The sequence below is a fragment of the Rhamphochromis sp. 'chilingali' genome (assembly GCF_963969265.1).
Source record: "Rhamphochromis sp. 'chilingali' genome assembly, chromosome: 1".
In the NCBI taxonomy this organism is placed as follows: Eukaryota; Metazoa; Chordata; class Actinopteri; order Cichliformes; family Cichlidae; genus Rhamphochromis; species Rhamphochromis sp. 'chilingali'.
In genome coordinates this window covers 11015815-11039200 of record NC_137929.1, presented here as the reverse complement: position 1 = coordinate 11039200, position 23386 = coordinate 11015815, and the positions used below count along the sequence as shown (strand labels likewise).

The 23386-nt window shown below is 41.0% G+C and overlaps 2 protein-coding genes across 3 annotated transcripts in view; both read right to left on the bottom strand.

Annotated features, from left to right (window-relative positions):
• LOC308403394 (NACHT, LRR and PYD domains-containing protein 12-like) overlaps positions 1–23386 on the bottom strand; it is a 1254170-nt gene that overhangs the window by 599928 nt on the left and 630856 nt on the right. The window lies entirely within an intron of this gene.
• The window catches only part of LOC308403425 (NACHT, LRR and PYD domains-containing protein 12-like), a 646283-nt gene continuing 624532 nt past the window's right edge, over positions 1636–23386 (bottom strand). For both annotated transcript variants that reach the window (XM_080892827.1, XM_080892828.1), the window contains 11 exons: positions 13411–13587; positions 9256–9432; positions 9025–9065; positions 8778–8846; positions 8594–8673; positions 7771–7826; positions 7424–7638; positions 3814–4067; positions 3256–3375; positions 3017–3158; positions 1636–2873 (listed from right to left, as the gene is read on the bottom strand). In XM_080892827.1, coding sequence (XP_080748953.1) covers positions 2662–2873; positions 3017–3158; positions 3256–3375; positions 3814–4067; positions 7424–7638; positions 7771–7826; positions 8594–8673; positions 8778–8846; positions 9025–9065; positions 9256–9432; positions 13411–13587 — 1543 coding nt within the window. In that variant the 3' untranslated portion in view covers positions 1636–2661. The remainder of the gene's footprint in view (positions 2874–3016; positions 3159–3255; positions 3376–3813; positions 4068–7423; positions 7639–7770; positions 7827–8593; positions 8674–8777; positions 8847–9024; positions 9066–9255; positions 9433–13410; positions 13588–23386) is intronic.

The window sequence follows — 23386 nt, the reverse complement described above, 5'->3', positions numbered from 1 at the left end:
TTCCTTGGAATCGTTTGCCATTTTTGCAAACGATTCCCTTATCGATTCCAGTCGCCCCGAATGACGTCACCACGTTGCGGAGCGTCATTTACCTGGCAGGAAACACTAAGCGGCTCAAACGCTCAAAAGTTTGATTATACTTTATGAGAACCGATGACAACAGGGGAACTTGCAAAGTAGATATTTCATTTAAGGGAGGAAACACTACGAATATGCAAAAGCATTTGCTCACAAAACACGCGATGACACGTGTTTTTAATTCCGCTCCGGACTCGTGACTCTCAACCCAGCAGCAGCGCTAACGTTTGCACGTCCTCTCCCGTTAATGCGGCAGGTAAATAATCAACCAACAGTGCATATTATGTTACCGCAATCTGCCTTATTACAAGACCTGCCATTACTGTACATGTAGGTGACCATGATGAGAGAGACAGACTGGCTGGCGCTCGCTGGCAGTTCTCGCTGCAGTCTACTGGTAGCGTCTCCTTTCAGGCCAGGATAGACGAATGTCACAGAGCAGTGTCTAAGTTTGTGGTCAAAGGCTTGCACCCATTTGCCACAGCAGATGCCCCCGATTTTTGGTAAGTGAATGTGTTTAATTGTAGGCAGGGACATTACTGGATATTCTTGTGTACTTGCTACAGAACAATTTATGTTAAACTTTGTTATTGCTACAGAAGAATATTTATTTTATTATTTTACATTTACAATTTTTTTTCCTGGGGACCCTGTGACACCCCATTGAAGAGCCGTAGGCTGGATCTCTTAAGATCTCACTGTTGGGTTTGTAAGGCCATGTTACTCCTAAATTTCTACCTTGTTCAAAGAGAAGATATAAAACAAAGTTCTAAGCTAATCAACCTTAGTGTTCTCCTTTTTAAAAAAAAAAAAAAAAAGAATCGATAAGAGAATCGATAAGAGAATCGATAAAGAATCGAATCGTTAAACAGAATCGAAAATGGAATCGGAATCGTTAAAATCTTATCAATACCCATCCCTATATAAGACGCAAATCAATCAGATGAATGTAACATTTATGTTAAATACTTTTGAATTTCACCCAAAACACCCTTTTTTTAAATTAAATATGTCATTTTGCATCTCACTCTCCTACCTGTGTGATCTGAGTCTGTGTGCGTTCGTGTGTGTGCGCGCTGCGTGGTGACGTAGGCGCGTGCATGTGTGCCCCGGTCACAGCTCCTTTCAGCATGGCCGGAGGTAAGTCACTGCCACATTGCTCAGTTTGTTCAGACCCCAAGCTGCAATGTGAATACAGCCGAACCGCCGCATTTTTGTTTGTCGTTAAGAGACTCGTTCGGGATAAGTTTTGTGGAGGACAGAGTTTGCTAATATACGTTTTTAATGAGTTTTAGCTGAGAACGCAGCTGAAATGCTAGCATGCTAAGTTAGCCTGAACGCTAGAGGCTTGTGAGCGTATTCACTGCAGTTTTTTTAACAGCGTGCACTCTTTTTTCCTTCATCAGGAGAGGTGTACTGGCAGGCGCGTGACACACACAGAACAGACACTTATTTCTGTGTTGCAGGTATGGAGATGTTCTTATGTTTTGGAGATGCAGTCTTTCATTCATTGTTTTTATAAGTACAGTGTTGTCTTGCCTGAAGTATAATGTTTGAACTATAAGCACTAGAATATTGGGTCCTGGTTATTGAATTGTATTTATCTGACTGTTTATTTGTTTTTGAATTATTTTGTTTATTGTTCTTATAAGTTGTTTTTAATGATTTTTCAGTGACATGTTATTTATTTTATGCTTTTTGTTTTTGAGAGCTTAAGTTAATGTTTTAAAACAATTTGTTGTATTAGATTTATTATATTATTGTGGTGTTAATGAAGCTGCAGGCACAGCTCCTTTCAGCATGGCCGGAGGAGAGGTGTACTGGCAGTCGCGTGACACACACAGATCAGACACTTATTTCTGTGTTGCAGATGTGCAGTAAAGAGCCAAAGACCCAAGTGCTGTCTCCTGCCTCTTACTTTCACGCCAGAACACAACGCAATGACGGGTGTAACACATGAACGGGTTACACGAACAGGAAGCTCAAACTGTTTAAAAACACGAATTCAAACTCCAGCATAAGAAAGCAAACAGCAAAACTTTATTTATACAGGCAGAAACACAAAATGCTGCTCAGAGCAGAAGCTAGCACAGACGAGAACCTCAGTAATCAGATTGTAAACACTGATCATGTGATTCAACATGTTATTCCAGCATTAAAGGTAAAAACAGCTTCAGTTATATTGTTGGAAACAGACGCCGGTCACAGATAACTTGAGGTGTTGCTATTCAACCTGTAGATGTGGTTCAGCATCTACAGGTTGGAGCTTCACATATTTCCTGGTTTGTGCACTAATAATGAGCAGCCCAGAGACTTACCGAGGTCCCAGACTCTGCTTCAGTCCATCCAATGTCCTGCTCAGCTTCTAGTCAGAGTCCAGGTTTTAATAAGAACTAAAGTCCAGTTTCCAACACACACATGAAGATCACAATAATGACACTGTCAGTGGTCTTTGAGATTTATTAGAAATCTGTCTTATCTTAAGTTCAGCTCTATGAAAAGGCATGGATCCTCCTCACGGAGAGCAGCGATCAGAAGTGAGGTGGCTATACTTCCTTTTCGTCGCACTGTGTCAATAACGTCTCATGCTTTATCTGCTTTGCTCTGCTGTGATCTGACTGATTCCATCTCCTGCTCATTGATAATATGCTGCTCCAGGAGTTTATCCAGAAGTTTGTTTAAAACAGGTTCAGACACTCTGTCAATAAACTGTGAGCGAACTGTGAGCAGCCTCTCGTCTGCTGGGACTCCAGACTCATCTGGGACATTTCTCATTAAGGTTTCTGTTCTTGGTGCTGAAGGAACAAAGAAAGATAGACATTTAACAGCACTCTGAACTGATGATTAAAAGAGAAGTATGATTTCAGTTGAAGTTTTATAAAATATAAAATAAAAAGTTTGTAGGGTAATTTCTGCTGGTATTTGGCAGGAATCTTACCTGGCAGGCAAACAGATGATTTCCAGATTTCATTCCCCTCTTGGTCTTTGACTATCAGACTCACAAACCCTGAATTTGTACTCAGGAAAACTTGAAATGTTGGATGGTAATTTGGGCCAGACTTTGAGCGAAACTGTGTTTGCTAAACAACAACAGAAAGGTGCCATTTTCATGACGAGTGGGTTATCCAGGACTTTCATTTCATTTCAGCAGCATATAGTTTCTAACTGCTGACTCACCTTCGGCTGTATTATCCTGCTCTCAGGCTCACAGTGGACACTGTACCTTTGACCGAAGCTGAAAAGACAGTCAGCAGGGGTCTGGAGGTATTCAGCATCATCGTGTTGTTGGGCAGACACCTGCAGTGACAGGACAGTTTATTATGCTGGTAACGTTAATAAGTCTATTCACCTGTAGAGCTCATTTAAACATATCAGGTGTAGAATATCATGTGTCAGTATGAATCAAAAACAATCATTCTTGAGATAGAATAGCTTTGCAGAGGAAAAAAAGCTCCATGATTTTATTTTTATCAGTGAAGTGTCAGATCTGACATTATGGGTCACAAACATCAAATGTTCACAGCTTAGGGTCATTACTGGGAGTGAATAAAGAAGAGCAGTGATTGGTCAACAATGTGGGTAAGAAAAGTTAAATGGAGCCTGACTCTTTGTCTCAGGTAATCAGAGTGGAGTGACCAGTAAACCTGTACATAACTTTAGTTTATTATCAGAAAGCTGCTGAGAATCATTTGGATTCTGAGAGGACCACAGAGTGAAGATGATGAAACTATTTACCTCTGACAATGGGATATTTTCCTGGAGTAGAAACACATTGATTCTTGCAGGCTCTGAAGGTCGGAAGAACAGCAGAACTTGGCCATTTACTGTTATGTTCAGGAGCCGCTTAAAATCATCCCAGATGACGCCCCACCCAGAGAGGTGAGGAACCTTCACAACCACATGGGTGGCAGTGATCTCCAGCGGCTCCAAGATGCTCATCCCATCATCAGAGATGTGGGCAACAGACAGCAGGCCATCAACACACAGCGCTGTGAAAGGAAAGAGCTTTTCATTCTGAGAGTTCAGATTTACTTCTCACCTTATCTGAGGATTACATCTCCTGCAAACAAGTTCCCCTCCATCCGTTTTTGTTATAAATGTGAACAGCCCAAAAGTTTTGCATTATTCATTACATAAAGCTCAGAACTAGGCATCAGTTATGTTACACGTTTGTGCAGTTATATATGTTCTTGGTTTGTAATTCATTTGAAAGCCTGATGCTTAACATTGTCCACCCCAGCTGTGAAACTCAGAAACCAGTCTTACTTGTTATCATCTATCGTCCACCTGGGCCTTACACAGAGTTTCTGTCTGATTTCTCAGACTTTATATCTAATTTAGTTCTGAGCTCAGATAAAATAATTATTGTGGGTGATTTTAACATCCATATAGATGCTAAAAATGACAGCCTCAACATGGCATTTAATCTGTTATTAGACTCAATTGGTTTCTCTCAAAATGTAAAAGAACCCACCCACCACTTTAATCACACTCTAGATCTTGTTTTAACATATGGCATAGAAACTGAACATTTAACAGTGTTTCCTGAAAACCCTCTCCTGTCTGATCATTTCCTGATAACATTTACATTTACAATAATTGATTACACAGCGGTGGAGAGTAGACTTTATCAAAGTAGATGTCTTTCTGAAAGTGCTGTAACTAAGTTTAAGAATATAATCCACCCACTGTTATCATCTCCAATGCCCTGTACCAACACAGAGCAGAGCAGCTATCTGAACGCTACCCCAACAGAGGTCGATTATCTTGTTAATAATTTCACCTCCTCACTATGTACGACTCTGGATACTGTAGCTCCTGTGAAAACGAAGGTCTCTAATCAGAAGTACCTGACTCCGTGGTATAATTCTCAAACACGTACCCTAAAGCAGATGACTCGTAATCTGGGGAGGAAATGGCGTGTCACAAATTTAGAGGATCATCATTTAGCCTGGAGAAATAGTTTGCTGCTTTATAAGAAAGCCCTCCGCAAAGCCAGAACATCTTACTATTCATCACTGATTGAAGAAAATAAGAACAACCCCAGGTTTCTCTTCAGCACTGTAGCCAGGCTGACAAAAAGTCAGAGCTCTTTTGAGCCAACCATCCCTTTAACGTTAACTAATAATGACTTCATGAACTTCTTCACAAATAAAATTTTTATCATTAGAGAAAAAATTACCAATAATCATCCCACAGATGTAATATTATCTACAGCTACTCTTAGTACCATTGATGTTAAGTTAGATTATTTTTCTCCAATTGATCTTTCTGAGTTAACTTCAATAATTACTTCCTCCAAACCATCAACGTGTCTTTTAGACCCCATTCCTACAAAACTGCTCAAAGAAGTCCTGCCATTAATTAATTCTTCGATCTTAAATATGATCAACCTATCTCTAATGATCGGCTATGTACCACAGGCCTTCAAGCTGGCTGTAGTTAAACCTTTACTCAAAAAGCCATCTCTAGACCCAGCAGTCTTAGCTAATTATAGGCCAATCTCCAACCTTCCTTTCATATCAAAAATCATTTTTAAGAGTAGTTGTCAAACAGCTAACAGATCATCTGCAGAGGAATGGTTTATTTGAAGAGTTTCAGTCAGGTTTCAGAGCTCATCACAGCACAGAAACAGCTTTAGTGAAGGTTACAAATGATCTTCTTATGGCCTCTGACAGTGGACTCATCTCTGTGCTTGTCCTGCTAGACCTCAGTGCAGCGTTCGATACTGTTGACCATAATATCCTATTAGAGCGATTAGAACATGCTGTAGGTATTACAAGTACTGCGCTGCAGTGGTTTGTATCATATCTATCTAATAGACTCCAATTTGTGCATGTAAATGGAGAGTCCTATTCACACACTGAGGTTAATTATGGAGTTCCACAGGGTTCAGTGCTAGGACCAATTCTGTTTACATTATACATGCTTCCCTTAGGCAGCATCATTAGAAGACATAGCATACATTTTCACTGCTATGCTGATGACACCCAGCTCTATCTGTCCATGAAGCCAGATAACACACACCAATTAGTTAAACTGCAGGAATGTCTTAAAGACATAAAGACCTGGATGGCCGCTAACTTTCTGCTTCTTAATTCAGATAAAACTGAGGTTATTGTACTCGGCCCTGAAAAGCCTAGAAATATGGTATCTAACCAGATTCTTACTCTGGATGGCATTACCTTGGCCTCCAGTAACGCTGTGAGGAACCTTGGAGTCATTTTTGACCAGGACATGTCCTTCAACGGATATAGTAAACAAATATGTGCGACTGCTTTCTTCCATTTGCGCAACATCTCTAAAATTAGAAATATCCTGTCTCAGAGTGACGCTGAAAAACTAGTTCATGCATTTATTACTTCCAGGCTGGACTACTGTAATTCATTATTATCAGGATGTTCAAAAAACTCGCTGAAAAGCCTTCAACTAATCCAAAATTCTGCAGCAAGAGTCCTGACAGGGACTAGAAAGAGAGAGCATATTTCCCCTGTTTTGGCTTCCCTTCATTGGCTTCCTGTTCAATCCAGAATTGAATTCAAAATCCTGCTCCTCACGTACAAGGTCTTAAATAATCAGGCCCCATCTTATCTTAATGACCTTGTAGTATCATATCACCCTATTAGAGCACTTCGCTCTCGCTCTGCTGGCCTACTTGTTGTTCCTAGAGTATTTAAAAGTAGAATGGGAGGGAGAGCCTTCAGTTTTCAGGCCCCTCTTCTGTGGAACCAGCTTCCAGTTTGGATTCGGGAGACAGACACTATCTCTACTTTTAAGATTAGGCTTAAAACTTTCCTTTTTGCTAAAGCATATAGTTAGGGCTGGACCAGGTGACCCTGAATCCTCCCTTAGTTATGCTGCAATAGATGTAGGCTGCCGGGGGATTCCCATGATGCATTGAGTTTTTCCTTTCCAGTCACCTTTCTCACTCACTATGTATTAATAGACCTCTCTGCATTGAATCATATCTGTTATTAATCTCTGTCTCTCTTCCACAGCATGTCTTTATCCTGTCTTCCTTCTCTCACCCCAACCGGTCACAGCAGATGGCCCCGCCCCTCCCTGAGCCTGGTTCTGCCGGAGGTTTCTTCCTGTTAAAAGGGAGTTTTTCCTTCCCACTGTCGCCAAAGTGCTTGCTCATAGGGGGTCATATGATTGTTGGGTTTTTCTCTGTATCTATGAAGCGCCTTGAGGCAACTTATGTTGTGATTTGGCGCTATATAAATAAAATTGAATTGAATTGAATTATAAATAAACTGCATTGTGGTTATTTGTATGATAAAGAACAGTTCATATTAGCTGAGCACTACACAGTAACACAGATGTTTCACAGCACAGTGCTCACCCTCCTTTGTTTCACAGTGTGGCAGGTGGAGCTCCCAGACTGCATCCACAGAGCATGTGATGTTAAACAGCGGCCCTGCAGCTGTTTTTCCAGCTGATTGAAGGAGGCTCTCATCCCATTGGACAGTCCTGTACAACAGCTCTGCCTCCTGAGCCATAACAAACACTAGTCTGGTCAGAGTACACTGGAACACACCTGGACCAGCACACCTGAACCTGTAGGACACAGAAGGGCTGAAGCACTCCAACCAGCCTGTATGAGCTGAGGTCTGATCACCTCCAGCTGTATCACGCATCTTGTCACATCATTAAATACATGTTATCAACCTAATGTGAATTTAGAAGCACCTGTAGGAGATGTGTGTGGATTCAGTTTGTACTTGAGGGGTGAAGCTTGATGGAGGCTGGAATTCAGAGAGGAAATACATCAGCTGTTTAAAGCCGCAATAAACAAGTAAACGGAGAACAAACTATACAGAGTACACCCATCCATCCATCATCCATCCATTTTCTTCCGCTTTATCCGGGGCCGCAGGGGCAGCAGCCTAAGCAAAGAGGCCCAGACCTCCCTCTCCCCAGCCACCTCCTCCAGCTTATCCGGGGGAACACCAAGGCGTTCCCAGGCCAGCCAAGAGATATAATCTCTCTAGCGTGTCCTGGGTCTGCCCCGGGGCCTCCTCCCGGTGGGACATGCCCAAACACCTCACCCATGATGCGCCCAGGGGGCATCCTTGTCAGATGCCCAAACCACCTCAGCTGGCTCCTTTCGATGTGGAGCAGCAGCTGCTCTACTCTGAGCCCCTCCCAGATGGCTAAACCTCTCACCCTATCTCTAAGGGAGAGGCCAGCCACCCTTCGGAGGAAGCTCATTTCTGCCGCTTGTATTCGCAACCTCGTTCTTTCAGTCATTACCCACAGCTCGTGGCCATAGGTGAGGGTAGAAACATAGATGGACCACACAGCTAGTGGCGTGTGCCCCTAGGCACACAGAGTACACATCAGGTGTTATCTGTACACACTTTCAAAACTGCGAGTAACATACTGACAATGACACAGAATCTTAAACCTGACTGGTTGTCTGCCCTGTGCTTTAACACGCCTGACAAATTTCTGTGCTGAAGGCCTCTTTTTTGTATCACAAGACAATCAGATCCACATGCTTTTCTCTCACCTTAATGTGCTTTATGTCATCTTTAGACAAATATAGCTCTGTGTCTAATGAGTCTGGATTCAGTCTGACCTCAGAGTAACCTGATGAGAGACAAACATCGAATAATTAAGGATTTCCTGGAACTCTAACTGGTGCTGTTTACAATCATATTAGTTTTTTAGTGGTTTTCTGATCAAATACAAACTGTTTGTGAGGGATTTCTCTTTCTTCCTTAAGGACCCACCATCTTCTTCAGCTGCAGCCTTCTCACTCACTAAAAAGATTTTAAAAAGTATTAAAATATTTTGACCAAAACCAGTACCTAAAAACACATCCTTAAAAACCCCCATAATTTATAGATTTTTGCAGAATGAAATAAGCACAAACGAGCTTTCATGTGATATGCTGTTGATGAAATAGTGATGAATGTGACACAGAGTCTCAGTACTCACTGGTTTTGTCTATGGAAGATTTAAAAGTCTTGACATCAACCCTGCAGAGAGCAATGGTAAAACACAACTGATTAATGGTGTACTAAGCCTAGCCAGAGAAGAAGAAAACAGACTTTACCATGAAGATCCTCAGTGTGGATCAGTATAATATCAGCCTGATGTCTGCAGTTTAGTGTCAGCACAACTTTCACATCATATTCATCTCAGCACAACTAAAACATGCTGACTGACCTCAGAGTTTCAAGTCCACATCCTGGACTCTCCAGGAAACCACACAGATGCTTCACTCCTGAATCCTGCAGCTTGTTGTTGTAGCTCAGGTCCAGCTGTCTCAGATGGGAGGGGTTGGACTTCAGTGCTGCTGCCAGATAATCACAGCTGATCTCTGACAAGCCACAGCTCCTCAATCTGTATAAAGAATGAAAGATGTAAGTTTATTAGACAAAGTGTGAGCTTGAAACCATTCAGTGTTTCATCATCTGTTCAGAGCTGAAGAAGGTTCAGAATGTAGAAGTTTAGAAAATGGAAACTCCAAACAGCTGAAGCCAACAGGAAGCAGCTTCAAACAAACACAACAAGAGAAAAAACTCTGAATGTTTCATATTAAAGTCGTACATTTATCATAAAAACAGGACAAAGACTTGAAAAAGTCGTGTTTTTCCTTCCAGGAACCACAAGGCTTCACTTTTAAAGGTGAAGTGTGAAAGAAATGGACATATTTGAAGTCCAACACCTTTTTCCAGTCACATTATTAAAGCAGACAAACTACAAGCTCATTTTCATTCCAACAAGTCATCTTCTGACCTGGACTAACAACACTGGTCTCTATGTGCAGCTGGCTGTGAGACCAGTGCTCAGGGAGCGTCTACAAAGTGCAACACTGAAAGAACATCACACTCTCATTTGCTTCCAGCACTTTCACACAAACATCTACTGTTATTATTGTCACCAAACTCTGTGGATCCTTTATTGCAAATTCAAATGGGATCAAATGGTCAGACAAAAGAGGGTTATGAGGAAATGTGATGAAATGTTGTGTATTAGCAGCAAGTTATTGAATCATTTTCCTCAGAAACCAAACAAAATGATTGACAAACATGTTTTTACAAACTCAGTGTTGGACTTGGATCAGCAGGATAAGCTGATGTTTAACCCTTTAAGGCCTACCATAGAACCAAGTCTGCCAGAGCTTTTTTATATTTTTACATGCTGTGGAGCCATTTTCTGGAGCATTTCAAGTTGCTATACATCAATACAACCATTATAGCCCAGATTTTAATAATATGTATTCATTAAGTGCATAGTAATTACATAAATTGCAAAAAAGTGCACTAAACTACAAAAAAATTGAAAATTGTTTTTGCTTTTTTAACATATATTTGTAGTTAGAGAAATTTAAGAGGCTTATCCCTCAAAACTGTAAATACAAAAAAGTTGCACAAAATAGTTTCCCACCACAGGAAATTTATTTTGAGTGTCTTCATAGTTTTATTTTTGAAATACACCAATTTTTATACACTGCAGGAAAAACGAAAATAAATATTAGAATGCAAATTTGCAAAAAAGCAGCATATGCATCAAAATAAACTATTTCCAGCAGTGCAATATGAGTCCTAAGCATCCCAGAAACGACACAGAAAGTCATAAAGTCAAAGATAACTTTTAAAAAGACCAGTATAGGCCCTGATGACCTGATAGTAAAAAAGACTACATTTCCGCGAAAATGACGTCACTTCCGGTTTCGGGCAGGTAATGGCGGAAATGCAAATGTTCGCGCTGACGTCTGTTCCAACGTAGGAAGTGTTATGAACAGCTGATCGAATCGGTAAAGCGTGTTTCTGGAATATTATGTTTTTGTTCCTGCAAGCGCTTTTTATGCAGTTTTTGCAAAGCTTTATGTGGAAGGAAACCGTGACCGAGGACAAGCTGATGGCATGAGATGTAAGTACAACTCCTCCAGTTTCATATGCAAAAAAATTTTTTGCGCTAGCTTACGTGGTTGCAGTGCTACTGGGATTTAAAAATAGTTATGCAAAACAGAGCGTTCCCGCTCCGATCGGCTGTAAAGGGTTAAAGGCATTTGAGTCTCGCTGTATGAGAGTCCAGTTATTACTCAATGTCTGTGAAGGTTCTCAGTCATCCAGGACATCGTAATCAAAGGAGCTTGCAAAGAAAGGCGTCTGGACTTCTTTAAGTTACTTGAAGACGTTTCACCTCTCATCCGAGAAGCTTCTTCAGTTCTAAGGTCAAATGGTGGAGAGTCCCAGATATAAACCTAGTGGGAGTGACCCCCACCAAGGGACAAAAGGACCCCCTGATGATCCTCTAATCACCTGAGCCAAGGTGTGAAACTGGGTGTGGGACCCAATCAGCAAGAGTTTCGGGTGGGTTCATTGTGAAACCTGGCCCCACCTTGTCATGCGAATTCCTGAGGTCAGATGGCCCAGGATGTGAGTGGGCGTTAAGGCGTCTGGGAAGGGATCTCAAAACTGGATTATAGATGGCAGAGAGTTGGGGTCGTAAACCCCCGCCTCTGTTCAAAGATGGTCGCTCACAGTGGACATAGATGGCTTCTTTCACTCCTCTTTCAAACCATCTGTCCTCTCTGTCCAAAATGTGAACATTGGCATCCTCGAAAGAGTATCCTTTATCCTTAAGATGCAGATGGACTGCTGAGTCTTGTCCTGTGGAGGTGGCTCTTCTGTGTTGTGCCATGAGCTTGTGAAGTGGCTGTTTGGTCTCTCCAATGTAGAGGTCTGAGCATTCCACGCTGCACTGTACAGCATACACCACGTTGTTAAGTTTGTGTTTTGTCTTTCGGGTGAACCAGTTTCTGTCTGAGTGTGTTGCTGGGTCTGAAATACACTGGGATGTCATGCTTGGAGAAAACTCTCCTGAGTTTTTCTGATACACCGGCTACATAGGGGATGACAATGTTGTTGCGTCTGTCCTTCTTATCCTCCCTCGCTGGTGTCTGGTCTTCTTTTCTGTGCCTCTTTGCTGACTTTAAAAACGCCCATTTAGGATAGCCGCACGTTTTGAGTGCTTCCTTTACATGTGTGTGTTCCTGAAGGAAAAAAGAAGGAACACACACATGTAAAGGAAACACTCAAAACGTGCGGCTAAAAAAATGGATTTTCCTATTTAAATGGTTTTAATTCGAATAAAGCGATGTTGATTCATTCAATCCTGAATCGATTTTTAATATAAATGTATTTTGCCAGAATCTCAGGTTAAAGCTCCCAAAAGTATTTCAACAACAAGCAAACAGATAAAACAGTAAATGAGAGCAGCTAAACACACAAAGATGGAAACACAGAGCGTGGATCGTTCACTCGACGGCACGTACACGGACACGTTGTCGGGCTGAAAGTAGACAGCTCACAGATCCTGAAGATGCAGGTTTCATCTGTCTCCAACCAAAACTGACTGAACCAGCAGCAGAAGAAGATCCAAACTACGCTTTACGTTTGATGAACATCGTCATGAATTCTCTCTGATTTTGACGTTTACTTCCTGCACAGCTCTCTCTCTCTCACAGTGTACTTCAAGAACAGTTTACCTTCAAAAATCTGTTTCCTGCATTATTCACTGCTTATTACGCACCAGTCTGCTGTTGTGTTCACTGCTGTCGGCCTCCAAAAACAAAGCCTCATTTCTGCTGTTCAATACTGAAGAAATTTAAACCTTTTAAAATGATGACAGATTACAAACTCTCAGCTGTGTCTGTAATCAAACCTCTGTAACTTTGCTTCCCTTCAGCAGCATCAGCTCATGTTCACATGTTGATTCATGGTTTGCTTCAGTTTTTGATGGACTGCAGAATATTTTGAAGGTTATCTGCTATAAAAAGCCAGAACAGGAAAATCTGCTTCATGTGTTTCTGTTTGATCCTCAGTGACTTTGACACAAAGGCCTCTGCTGTGATGATCACACCTCTGATCAAGTCTCACAGTGTCAGCTTTGTTTTTATACATATGGATATGTGCTGATAAATGATCAGAATTATAATATTTCCCACTGTCTGCTGTGTGCCGTGACCTTTGACCTGCTAAAGACAGTCAGCTGTGGATTATTCATTGTTGTGTCTGATACTTAGAACTGTGAGGAAGAACACTACACAGTTAATCAGGGTCCCCTCTCTCTGAATCAGGAAAGGTGGGCAGGCCGCGTGTGGGCCGCGGGCCATACGTTGAGTCTCACTGTTTGAAATGTGAACATTGTTCTGCTGCAGTCAATGGACTAAACCAGAGAAGAAGAAAACAGACTTTACCATGAAGATCCTCAGTGTGGATCAGTATAATATCAGCCTGATGTCTGCAGTTTAGTGTCAGCACAACTTTCACATCATATTCATCTCAGCACAACTAAAACATGCTGACTGACCTCAGAGTTTCAAGTCCACATCCTGGACTCTCCAGGAAACCACACAGATGCTTCACTCCTGAATCCTGCAGCTTGTTGTTCCAACTCAGGTCCAGCTGTCTCAGATGGGAGGGGTTGGACTTCAGTGCTGCTGCCAGATAATCACAGCTGATCTCTGACAAACCACAGCCCCTCAATCTGTATAAAGAATGAAAGATGTAAGTTTATTAGACAAAGTGTGAGCTTGAAATCATTCAGTGTTTCATCATCTGTTCAGAGCTGAAGAAGGTTCAGAATGTAGAAGTTTAGAAAATGGAAACTCCAAACAGCTGAAGCCAACAGGAAGCAGCTTCAAACAAACACAACAAGAGAAAAAACTCTGAATGTTTCATATTAAAGTACATTTATCATAAAAACAGGACAAAGACTTGAAAAATTCGTGTTTTTCCTACCAGGAACCACAAGGCTTCACTTTTAAAGGTGAAGTGTGAAAGAAATGGACATATTTGAAGTCCAACACCTTTTTCCAGTCACATTATTAAAGCAGACAAACTACAAGCTCATTTTCATTCCAACAAGTCATCTTCTGACCTGGACTAACAACACTGGTCTCTATGTGCAGCTGGCTGTGAGACCAGTGCTCAGGGAGCGTCTACAAAGTGCAACACTGAAAGAACATCACACACTCATTTGCTTCCATCATCCAACCTGAAGAGACGCCTCCCCTTCAAAGTAAAAGCTGCTCCTTTTGGACACAGTATCAAAGAAAGTCTACAGTATAACATAGAAAAGACAGAACAAAGTTTTGGTTGTTTTTAAATTGTGCAGAAATGAAACTACACTAAGCTCAATTATGTGACAGACATTTCATCCCATGTCAGTTTGGCCTCATCCTGGGCCCAGGGGCCACACACAGCTGGGCTCCATCCAAGAGACAGGAAACAAACCAACACAATAATAAAAAGCACCATGTGATCTTCTTACATCTTCAAGACAAACATAGTAAAAACATGAGCATATTTGTTTCCTGATAAAAATGTGACAGGTAGAACAGAGTAAAGTGGTGGTGTTACAGCCTTTCTCCCCTCTGCTGCCGAGGCTGTTAGTCTCTCCCAAACTCAGCTACAGGACTTCCAAATGAATGAAAGCAGCAGAAGTGGCTTTACAAATGAAAGAGGAAGAGGAGAAGAAGAGGAGAGGGAGGCCACCCTGACCATCACTCCAGCTGAAAACATCACACTTCCATTAAAGTTGGTGAGAAAATGTTGAGCAGGATGAGCTGCTGGCTAATCTGGAGGCTGTAGCAGCAGCTCACAGTCACAGTGGATTTCCACTCATGAAAAAGCTCTGGCTGCTTCATTTCTCATCTCATATCAGAGACTTTAAAGCTTCACTGAAGCTGTACTGTGATGCTTCCATATCCCAGTGAGGCCTCCATAATGATTTCAGCTGTTCTGTACACACACTGTGTGCCCTGTATGGCTCAAAGTCTCTGCAGCCTGTTTTTATCTGCTATCATCAGATCTTCATCATCCTCATTCACATCCCTCACACACTCTACAGCCTCATCAGCACTGACTTCATCTTCACTGACTGATGGAGCACAACATGAACCTGTGGAGGCTGAAACACTGTCCTGTCAAACATCTCCCCGTCACCACTCCACTTCTGTCAGCCTTTAAATGAACCCTGCTCAAGTCTGTCACTTCTGTTTGGAGCCAAAAGAGGTTAAAGATTATGCCACTACATTCTTGTCTAGAAAATATTAAAAGTGTATTTGGTGACACACAAAAAAGGGTAAAGTTTAAGTATAGTTTGGGTCCACACATGTCCAAACCCTGGTGTGTAGGCCTACTTAGTATTGAGAAAAGTCCACTAAAAGAACGCCCACCAGACCAAAGCAATGGTTTTGACTTGATCAGCATTAACCCCGCCCCCTGACTTTGATGGGTGAAGCTGACAAATAAAATGTATTTATGAACAGCGATGCAGGGCCAGGAGTAGCAACGTGAATTAAATAAATACATCATTAAATAATTCATTAAATGTGTCAGTAAAACAATTAAAATAGAAAACAAACCAATAATTGATTAAATATGTAATTAACTAATTTGAATTGTACATAAATAAATAATGAATTATTTTAAATGAAATTAACTGATAATTAATTATCAATATATTTTTTTAATTAACTACTAAAATAAATAATTCATTAATGATGTATTTATTTAATACTACCATAAAATTATTGCTAGTTTAATCAAAAATAAATTTAAGACATCAATATTAAATAAATATTATATATAAATATATAAAATTATATAAATATATAAATATTAAATAAAAACTTTATAACTTACAGAACTTTTTTAGAGGCTTTGACCACTGGCAGCAGCCTCAGAAGAGCCTCCTCTGAAGCAAAGTATTTCTTCAGGTCAAACACATCCAGATCTTTTTCTGATGACAGTAAGATGAAGACCAGAGCTGACCACTGAGCAGGAGACAGTTTATCTGTGGAGAGACGTCCTGAACTCAGGGACTGTTGGATCTCCTCCAGCAGAGAACGATCATTCAGTTCATTCAGACAGTGAAACAGATTGATGCGTTTCTCTGCAGACAGATTCTCACTGAGCTTCTTCTTGATGTACTGAACTGCTTCTTGATTGGTCTGTGAGCTACTTCCTGTTTGTGTCATCAGGCCTTGCAAACGAGTTTGATTAGTCTTCAGACCCAAGAGAAAACGAAGGAACAAGTCCAGGTGTCCATTGGGGCTCTGTAAGGCCTTGTCCACAGCACACTGGTAGAAGTATTTCTCTGAAGATTTTCTTGTTTGAAACACCTTCCAAGTTGTTTTTTGTTCTTCCAGCAGATTGAGTCCAGAGTTGATGAAGGTCAGGTGGACATGAAGAGCAGCCAGAAACTCCTGAACACTGAGATGAACAAAGCAGAACACCTTGTTCTGGTACAGTTGTTTCTCCTCTTTAAAGATCTGTGTGAACACTCCTGAGTACACTGAGGCTGCTCTGATATCGATGCCACACTCTGTCAGGTCTGGTTCATAGAAGATCAGGTTTCCTTTCTGCAGCTGATCAAAAGCCAGTTTTCCCAGAGACTCCATCATCTTCCTGCTCTCTGGACTCCAGTGTGGATCTGTCTCAGCTCCTCCATCATATTTGATCCTCTTGACTTTGGCCTGAACCACCAGGAAGTGGATGTACATCTCAGTCAGGGTCTTGGGCAGCTCTCCTCCCTCTCTGGTTTTCAGCACATCCTCCAGAACTGTAGCAGTGATCCAGCAGAAGACTGGGATGTGACACATGATGTGGAGGCTTCGAGCTTTCTTGATGTGGGAGATGATCCTGCTGGCCTGCTCCTCATCTCTGAATCTCTTCCTGAAGTACTCCTCCTTCTGTGGGTCAGTGAACCCTCTGACCTCTGTCACCATGTCGACACACTGAGGAGGGATCTGATTGGCTGCTGCAGGTCGTGTTGTTATCCAAAGGCGAGCAGAGGGAAGCAGTTTCCCCCTGATGAGGTTTGTCAGCAGCTCATCCACTGAGGTGGACTTTCTAGGGTCAGTTAAGATTGTAGTTTTGTGGAAGTCCAGAGGAAGTCGACACTCATCCAGACCATCAAGTATGAACACAACCTGGAAGTCTTCAAGCCTGCAGATTCCTGATTCGTTAGTTTGATTAAAGAAGTGATGAACAAGTTCCACCAAGCTGAACTTTTCCTCTTTCAGCACATTCAGCTCTCTGAAAGTGAATGGAAATATGAACTGGATGTCCTGGTTGGCTTTGTCTTCAGCCCAGTCCAGGCTGTATTTCTGTGTTAAGACTGTTTTCCCAATGCCAGCCACTCCCTTTGTCAGCACTGTTCTGATTGGTTCACCTCTTCCAGGTGAGGCTTTAAAGATGTCTTCTTGTCTGATTGTTGTTTCTGGTCTGTCTGGTTTCCTGGATGCTGTTTCAATCTGTCTGACCTCATGTTCCTCATTGACCTCTGCAGTCCCTCCCTCTGTGATGTAGAGCTCTGTGTAGATCTGATTCAGGAGGGTTGGGCTTCCTGCTTTAGCGATGCCCTCAAACACACACTGGAACTTCTTCTTCAGTTGGGCTTTAAGTTCACGTTTACAGAGTGGAGCAAATATTTCTGAAGGTAAGAAATTCAGAAACAAATATTATACAATAAATATCCTAGCCTTTCAGTACCCTGAAAGGATGAATGTCTATTGGTCCATTTCTTGAGCTATTAGGAAAGATCAATATTCAGTCTTTAGAGAAATTCTCTTACTGCTCTGCAGATGGTCAGCCATCTCATGCTGCTTAAGTCTCCTCAAGAAGTGGAGTGTGATCTTCAGAAATGCTTCTCTGCAGCTCTTTCTTTCATCTTCATCGTCACCTTCAAACATCTCCTCATCCTCCATCTGGCTCTTTAAAGTTTCTGGGTGATCTGGACTCAGAAGCTTCTGGATCTTCTTCAGCTCGTTCTTCACAAACATGGTGATGTTGTCCTCCAGCCGCTAGAAAAGAAGACTATATGAATTACCCATTGGTAAATGGACTGGTTCTTATATAGCTCTCTTTGATACTCTGTGCACACAAAGCATTTTATACAACATGCCTCATTCAACCAAGCACATTGTTCTATGCTTAAATACTTTCTTTCACACTCTGATGGATGCATCAGAGGGCAGCTTGGGTTTAGTACGTTACTCAGTACATTTGCCAGCCAGGGTTTGATTCACAAACCTTCTGACTAGTAGCTGACCTGCTCCCCTCCTGAGCTACAGTCACCCCAATCTGACTGAAATCATGGAGCCCAAACTCTGATTTATGTTGGACACACTGACAATCCTCTGGTCCACAAAGTGCAGCATAGAGGTGACTGAAAAGAACAAATGTAAACGTAGTACTACAAACCATAACCACAGAGTCCAGGTGTGTTTGATGTTGCTGTGCAGACTGACCAGTGGAAACCTCTGCTCTCTCCTGGTCCACTCTGTGGAGGAGTAATGTATAATTAGCTCATGTTATGTCTGTCCACACACAGACACAAGCTAAAGGTCCATGAAGTGATGTTTGGATGGGTTCAGTCAATCAGATGACTGTCATGGTGAAGCTTTGCTAGTCCTGCTGATCCCACTGAGAATTAACAACTCAGTTCCAGATGTCTGTAGTTTTCTGCTCAGTTTCTTTAGTCCCAACAGCTCTTACCATCTCCTGCATAAAGCTTTCCCTCCATGCTCAGATGCCCTGGAACAAGGTGCTCTCTTTATATCAGTGACTGGTTTAAAGTGCCAACTTGCAGTGCTCGCCAAACTTTGTGTCAGCAAAAGTAGTTCTAATGTTTCTTACATTTATTATATTTTTTACATTTTTACACACAAACCAATGAACGCAAAAACATAAACTTTTCAGATATTTTGTTTTACAATGTTACAAAACTCAGTTCACAACTACACAGTCTGATTTACAAGCAGTGTTGGTCAAGTTACTTGAAAAGAGTAATTAATTACTGATTACTGATTACTTCTCAAAAAAGTAATCCCGTTACTTTACTGATTACTTATTTTCAAAAGCAATTAATTACTTAGTTATTTAGTTACTTTTAAAAAACATGTTCACTACCTGAATGCGTGATAAATCAATAGACCTTTTGGGCCAATTCTATTTTTTCTGCATAATCCATCATATAAAAGTGAATCAAATGGAAAAGTGTCTTTTTAAAAAATTTGTTTATTACTTTTAATCTTAACTTTATAAACAGTTCATCAAACAAAAAGTTAAATTAAATTCAACAGTCTTTGACTTTAATAAATTTGTTTAACATTTGAACATATTTCTGCACATTACACCATATTTTAAGAAAATAAAGGCTTAAACTGTATTTCTGCATACTCCAGCATATAACATAAATTATTTTTGTGTATACACACATCTTTTCATATAAATAAAGCAAAAAATAAATAAATAAAATTAACAAAAACATATTTTAACAGTTGGTAAAGTGCAGAGAGGCATAATGTTGAGATTACAAAAACAGAAAATGCTATTGCATGCTACATTCAGGCTGTTAATCCAGTCTCAGTTTGTGGCAACCCTGAAAAAGACCTATGTTTTATTGTTTTCTTTTGGACTGAAACAGTGGTTATATCGCATCAGCAGAAGTTTCTCAAACCTTCTATCAGACATTCTGTTCCTTTTTGGGGAAAGCACCAATCCACCTAAATTGAACAGCCGTTCCACTGGTGCACTGGATGGAGTTGGACTGTTGTATTTCATGTACATCTTTTTGAGATTTGGAAACTGATTCAGAATCTCAAGCTCATAGCCTGACTTTAAAAAGTCAGTTACCGCACTTCTTTTTCTGCTGAGAAGCTTTCTGTGGGCTGATTCTGAAATTCAAAAAAGTCCATTTTGGCTGGGCTGGCTGGGATTTGGGACACATTAGTGTTCTCAGTTGCAGGAGCTCCTTCACATACTCTCTCCTACGCTCATCTCTCAGCCAACGAAGTTTAAACTTGGGACAAGTGGCCGCTGCGAGAAGTCCTTCTTGGCTGTCCAGAACAGCATCAAAACGAGTCTTGAGGGCCTGTAACATACAATATGATGCAACTAAGAATAAAATTATTTTACTGTATAATTACCTATTGTCAATATTTTGTGGGCTTTACAGCTCTAAACCATCTATATTTTCTATTATCATGTATGTATTGTATGTATGTACTGTATGAGATTTAATTTTGGCTGAGGCTTTTGTTGATATTATGATTAATATTCATGATTAATGATGATCAATGTCCCTGATATTTAACAAGGGGTGAATACTTGGTCTTTTATTCTATCATTTTACTAATTGTACCCACTGCTTAAAACAAAGTATAACATCCACCCACTGTGAATGGTATAATAAATTTAACAAATCCACCCAAAGCAATTAATAATAATCTTACCTTTACAATGACATCTGGAAGGCTGGCTGTCATTCTAGAGAGGTCATCTTTCAGGGAAAGGGTCTTTGACATCAGGCTTGTGAGTGTTGGCAGTAAAGCCCCGTAGGTGCACTCATCCCCTTGTAAGATGTCCAGAGCCACTGTCAGGGGCTTCATCACAGTACAGTACTCTTTCAAGAACTGGTACTCCCTTTCATTAAGGCACTTGATTCCCAGTTTTACACACAGGGGATTAAGTTCATTCAAAGGAATTGTGATGATTCTAGAAATGGCCTCATACAGGGAATTCCACCTTGTGGATGTCGGTACCATTAGTTTCCTCCGACTGACTTCCTCCACCTGTTCAGAGGCTAATGTTGATAGACCACAGATCACGTCAGTGAGGGGATCCTGGGGGTTTTCTGTCAATTTAACATTCTTGTGGCAGCGTGCTAGGTGCTTGCTCAGGTTGGAAGTGGAATTTTTCGACGTAGAAAGAAGTTTTCTTCCGATGCAGAGTGTACAACGTACGCTTGTGTTTTTGTCGCTTTTTAAAGAGTCAAATTCAAAGTAATGTCGGTATTTCCAAGTACTCGGCCCTGAAAACCTTAGAAATATGGTATCTAAGCAGATTCTTACTCTGGATGGCATTACCTTGGCCTCCAGTAACACTGTGAGGAACCTTGGAGTCATTTTTGACCAGGACATGTCCTTCAATGCACATATTAAACAAATATGTAAGACTGTGTTCTTCCATTTGTGCAACATCTCTAAAGTTAGAAATATCCTGTCTCAGAGTGACGCTGAAAAACTAGTTCATGCATTTATTACTTCCAGGCTGGACGACTGTAATTCATTATTATCGGGAAGTTCTAAAAACTCGCTGAAAAGCCTTCAGCTGATCCAAAATGCTGCAGCAAGAGTCCTGACAGGGACTAGAAAGAGAGAGCATATTTCTCCTGTTTTGGCTTCCTGTTAAGTCCAGAATTCAAAATCCTGCTCCTCACATACAAGGTCTTAAATAATCAGGCCCCATCTTATCTTAATGACCTTGTAGTATCATATCACCCTATTAGAGCACTTTGCTCTCACACTGCAGGCCTACTTCTTGTTCCTAGAGTATTTAAAAGTAGAATGGGAGGGAGAGCCTTCAGTTTTCAGGCCCCTCTTCTGTGGAACCAGCTTCCAGTTTGGATTCTGGAGACAGACACTGTCTCTACTTTTAAGATTAGGCTTCAAACTTTCCTTCTTACTTAACGATTAAGTCCCTGTATTCCACCGTTATATGGAAATCAGCCATTATAACTTGTGTCAAATCTACTTGTACCTCACAGTTTTCTAAGCACACAGAGAGCAGTAAACCTCAGAGCAGCAGCACATCAGACTGTGCAAAAAATCTAGAAGAGAAAATATTTTGACCCATTTCTAAATGATTCTTGTGACCATGCTGCACCACAACACCTGATCTCTATTTTCCAGACCTCTTCAATCCCACTTTAATACTTGACTAAACTCATTTTCCTGTTTAGGTGTTGAGGCAAAGCCGCCCATCTACAATGCAGGCAACAGCAAACGGAGCTATTTTCTACTTTTGTGCTACAAAATGTTCAAGCTGATTAAATTTATTAGAATAAAAGTTCAGATAATTTGCTTTAGTCCAAAGAGCAGAACATTTTGCAATGCTACTCCTATATACAGCCTTGGTGTCTGCACAGGAATTTAGATGTTTGTCAACATCGCTTGTTGAAATCAAGTTAATTGTGTGCGATGCACATCTGTAGTGTGGAGGGAGGCTAAACTGTGCATCACCAGATGCAGCTGAAAGAGCTTCTATGACCTCAGTAAAGGTCGGTTCCTCGTCATCACCTTCTTCATTTTCAGATTCAGACTCCAAATGACAGGGCTGACATACTCTGAATGCTTTGGCAAAATTGGATGCATTATCCATTACAGTGGCAATAACTTTGCCTTGTAGTCCATATGGATTTCTTCAATCTCTGCTCCAATTACATCATAGGTATGGCTGCCTCTAATTCTCTTGCATGCTAGAGCGGCCTTGTTGTGTTGTAATGTGGAATTAATCCAGTGAACTGTTACACCCATAAACTTTTATTATTTACCGTCTAGATGTCAGCAGTGGTGGAAACAAACTCTGCCTCTTCGAGTGTAGCCTTCAAGTTAGAGTTCATTTTGTCATATTCTCTCTCAAGGTATCCTACAAATGACTTTCTCTGGGGCAGCTTGACACCACTGTTAGTTGGTATTTTTTCTACGATGCGTCGGAATGATTCAGAGTCTACAGTGGAAATCGGCAACATGTCCTCGACGATATAGGCAACGACAAGCTTCTTCAGTTCAGTGGCACTAAGTCCTGTTGCTCTTACGTCTAGTTTAACCTGTTTAGCAGGAGTGGGTCCATCTGAGGTTTGCCCGGTGGAAGTAGATGTGGTAGCCACAGCGGTCACGTCAGTGAGGGGATCCTGGGGGTTTTCTGTCAATTTAACATTCTTGTGGCAGCGTGCTAGGTGCTTGCTCAGGTTGGAAGTGGAATTTTTCGACGTAGAAAGAAGTTTTCTTCCGATGCAGAGTGTACAACGTACGCTTATGTTTTTGTCGCTTTTTAAAGAGTCAAATTCAAAGTAATGTCGGTATTTCCAAGTATTAAATGCTGCACGATCGTACTCTATCCCTCGCTCCATGTTTTCTATTGTTGACACACGAGCTACCACAGCCGTCGCACTCGCTTGCGTCATTGTCATGAGACATTCTCGCAAAAATTTCACGGTTTTAATAACGCCGTAACGCAGTGTTCCTACGGGAAAGTAACGGTAATCTAATTACCGTTTTTGCAATAGTAATCCCTTACATTACTCGTTACTTGAAAAAAGTAATCCGATTACAGTAAACAGTACGATTGTACTGTTTACAAGTACAAAATATTTATGACCACAGTTTGAGCCGATGTATGTCCCGAGTCTGTGGACTCAGTAGTTTTGTTTTGATTGTTATTGACTTTTGTTACAATTTCATTCTGATTAAGATTTTCTAGTTCTGAAGTTTTGG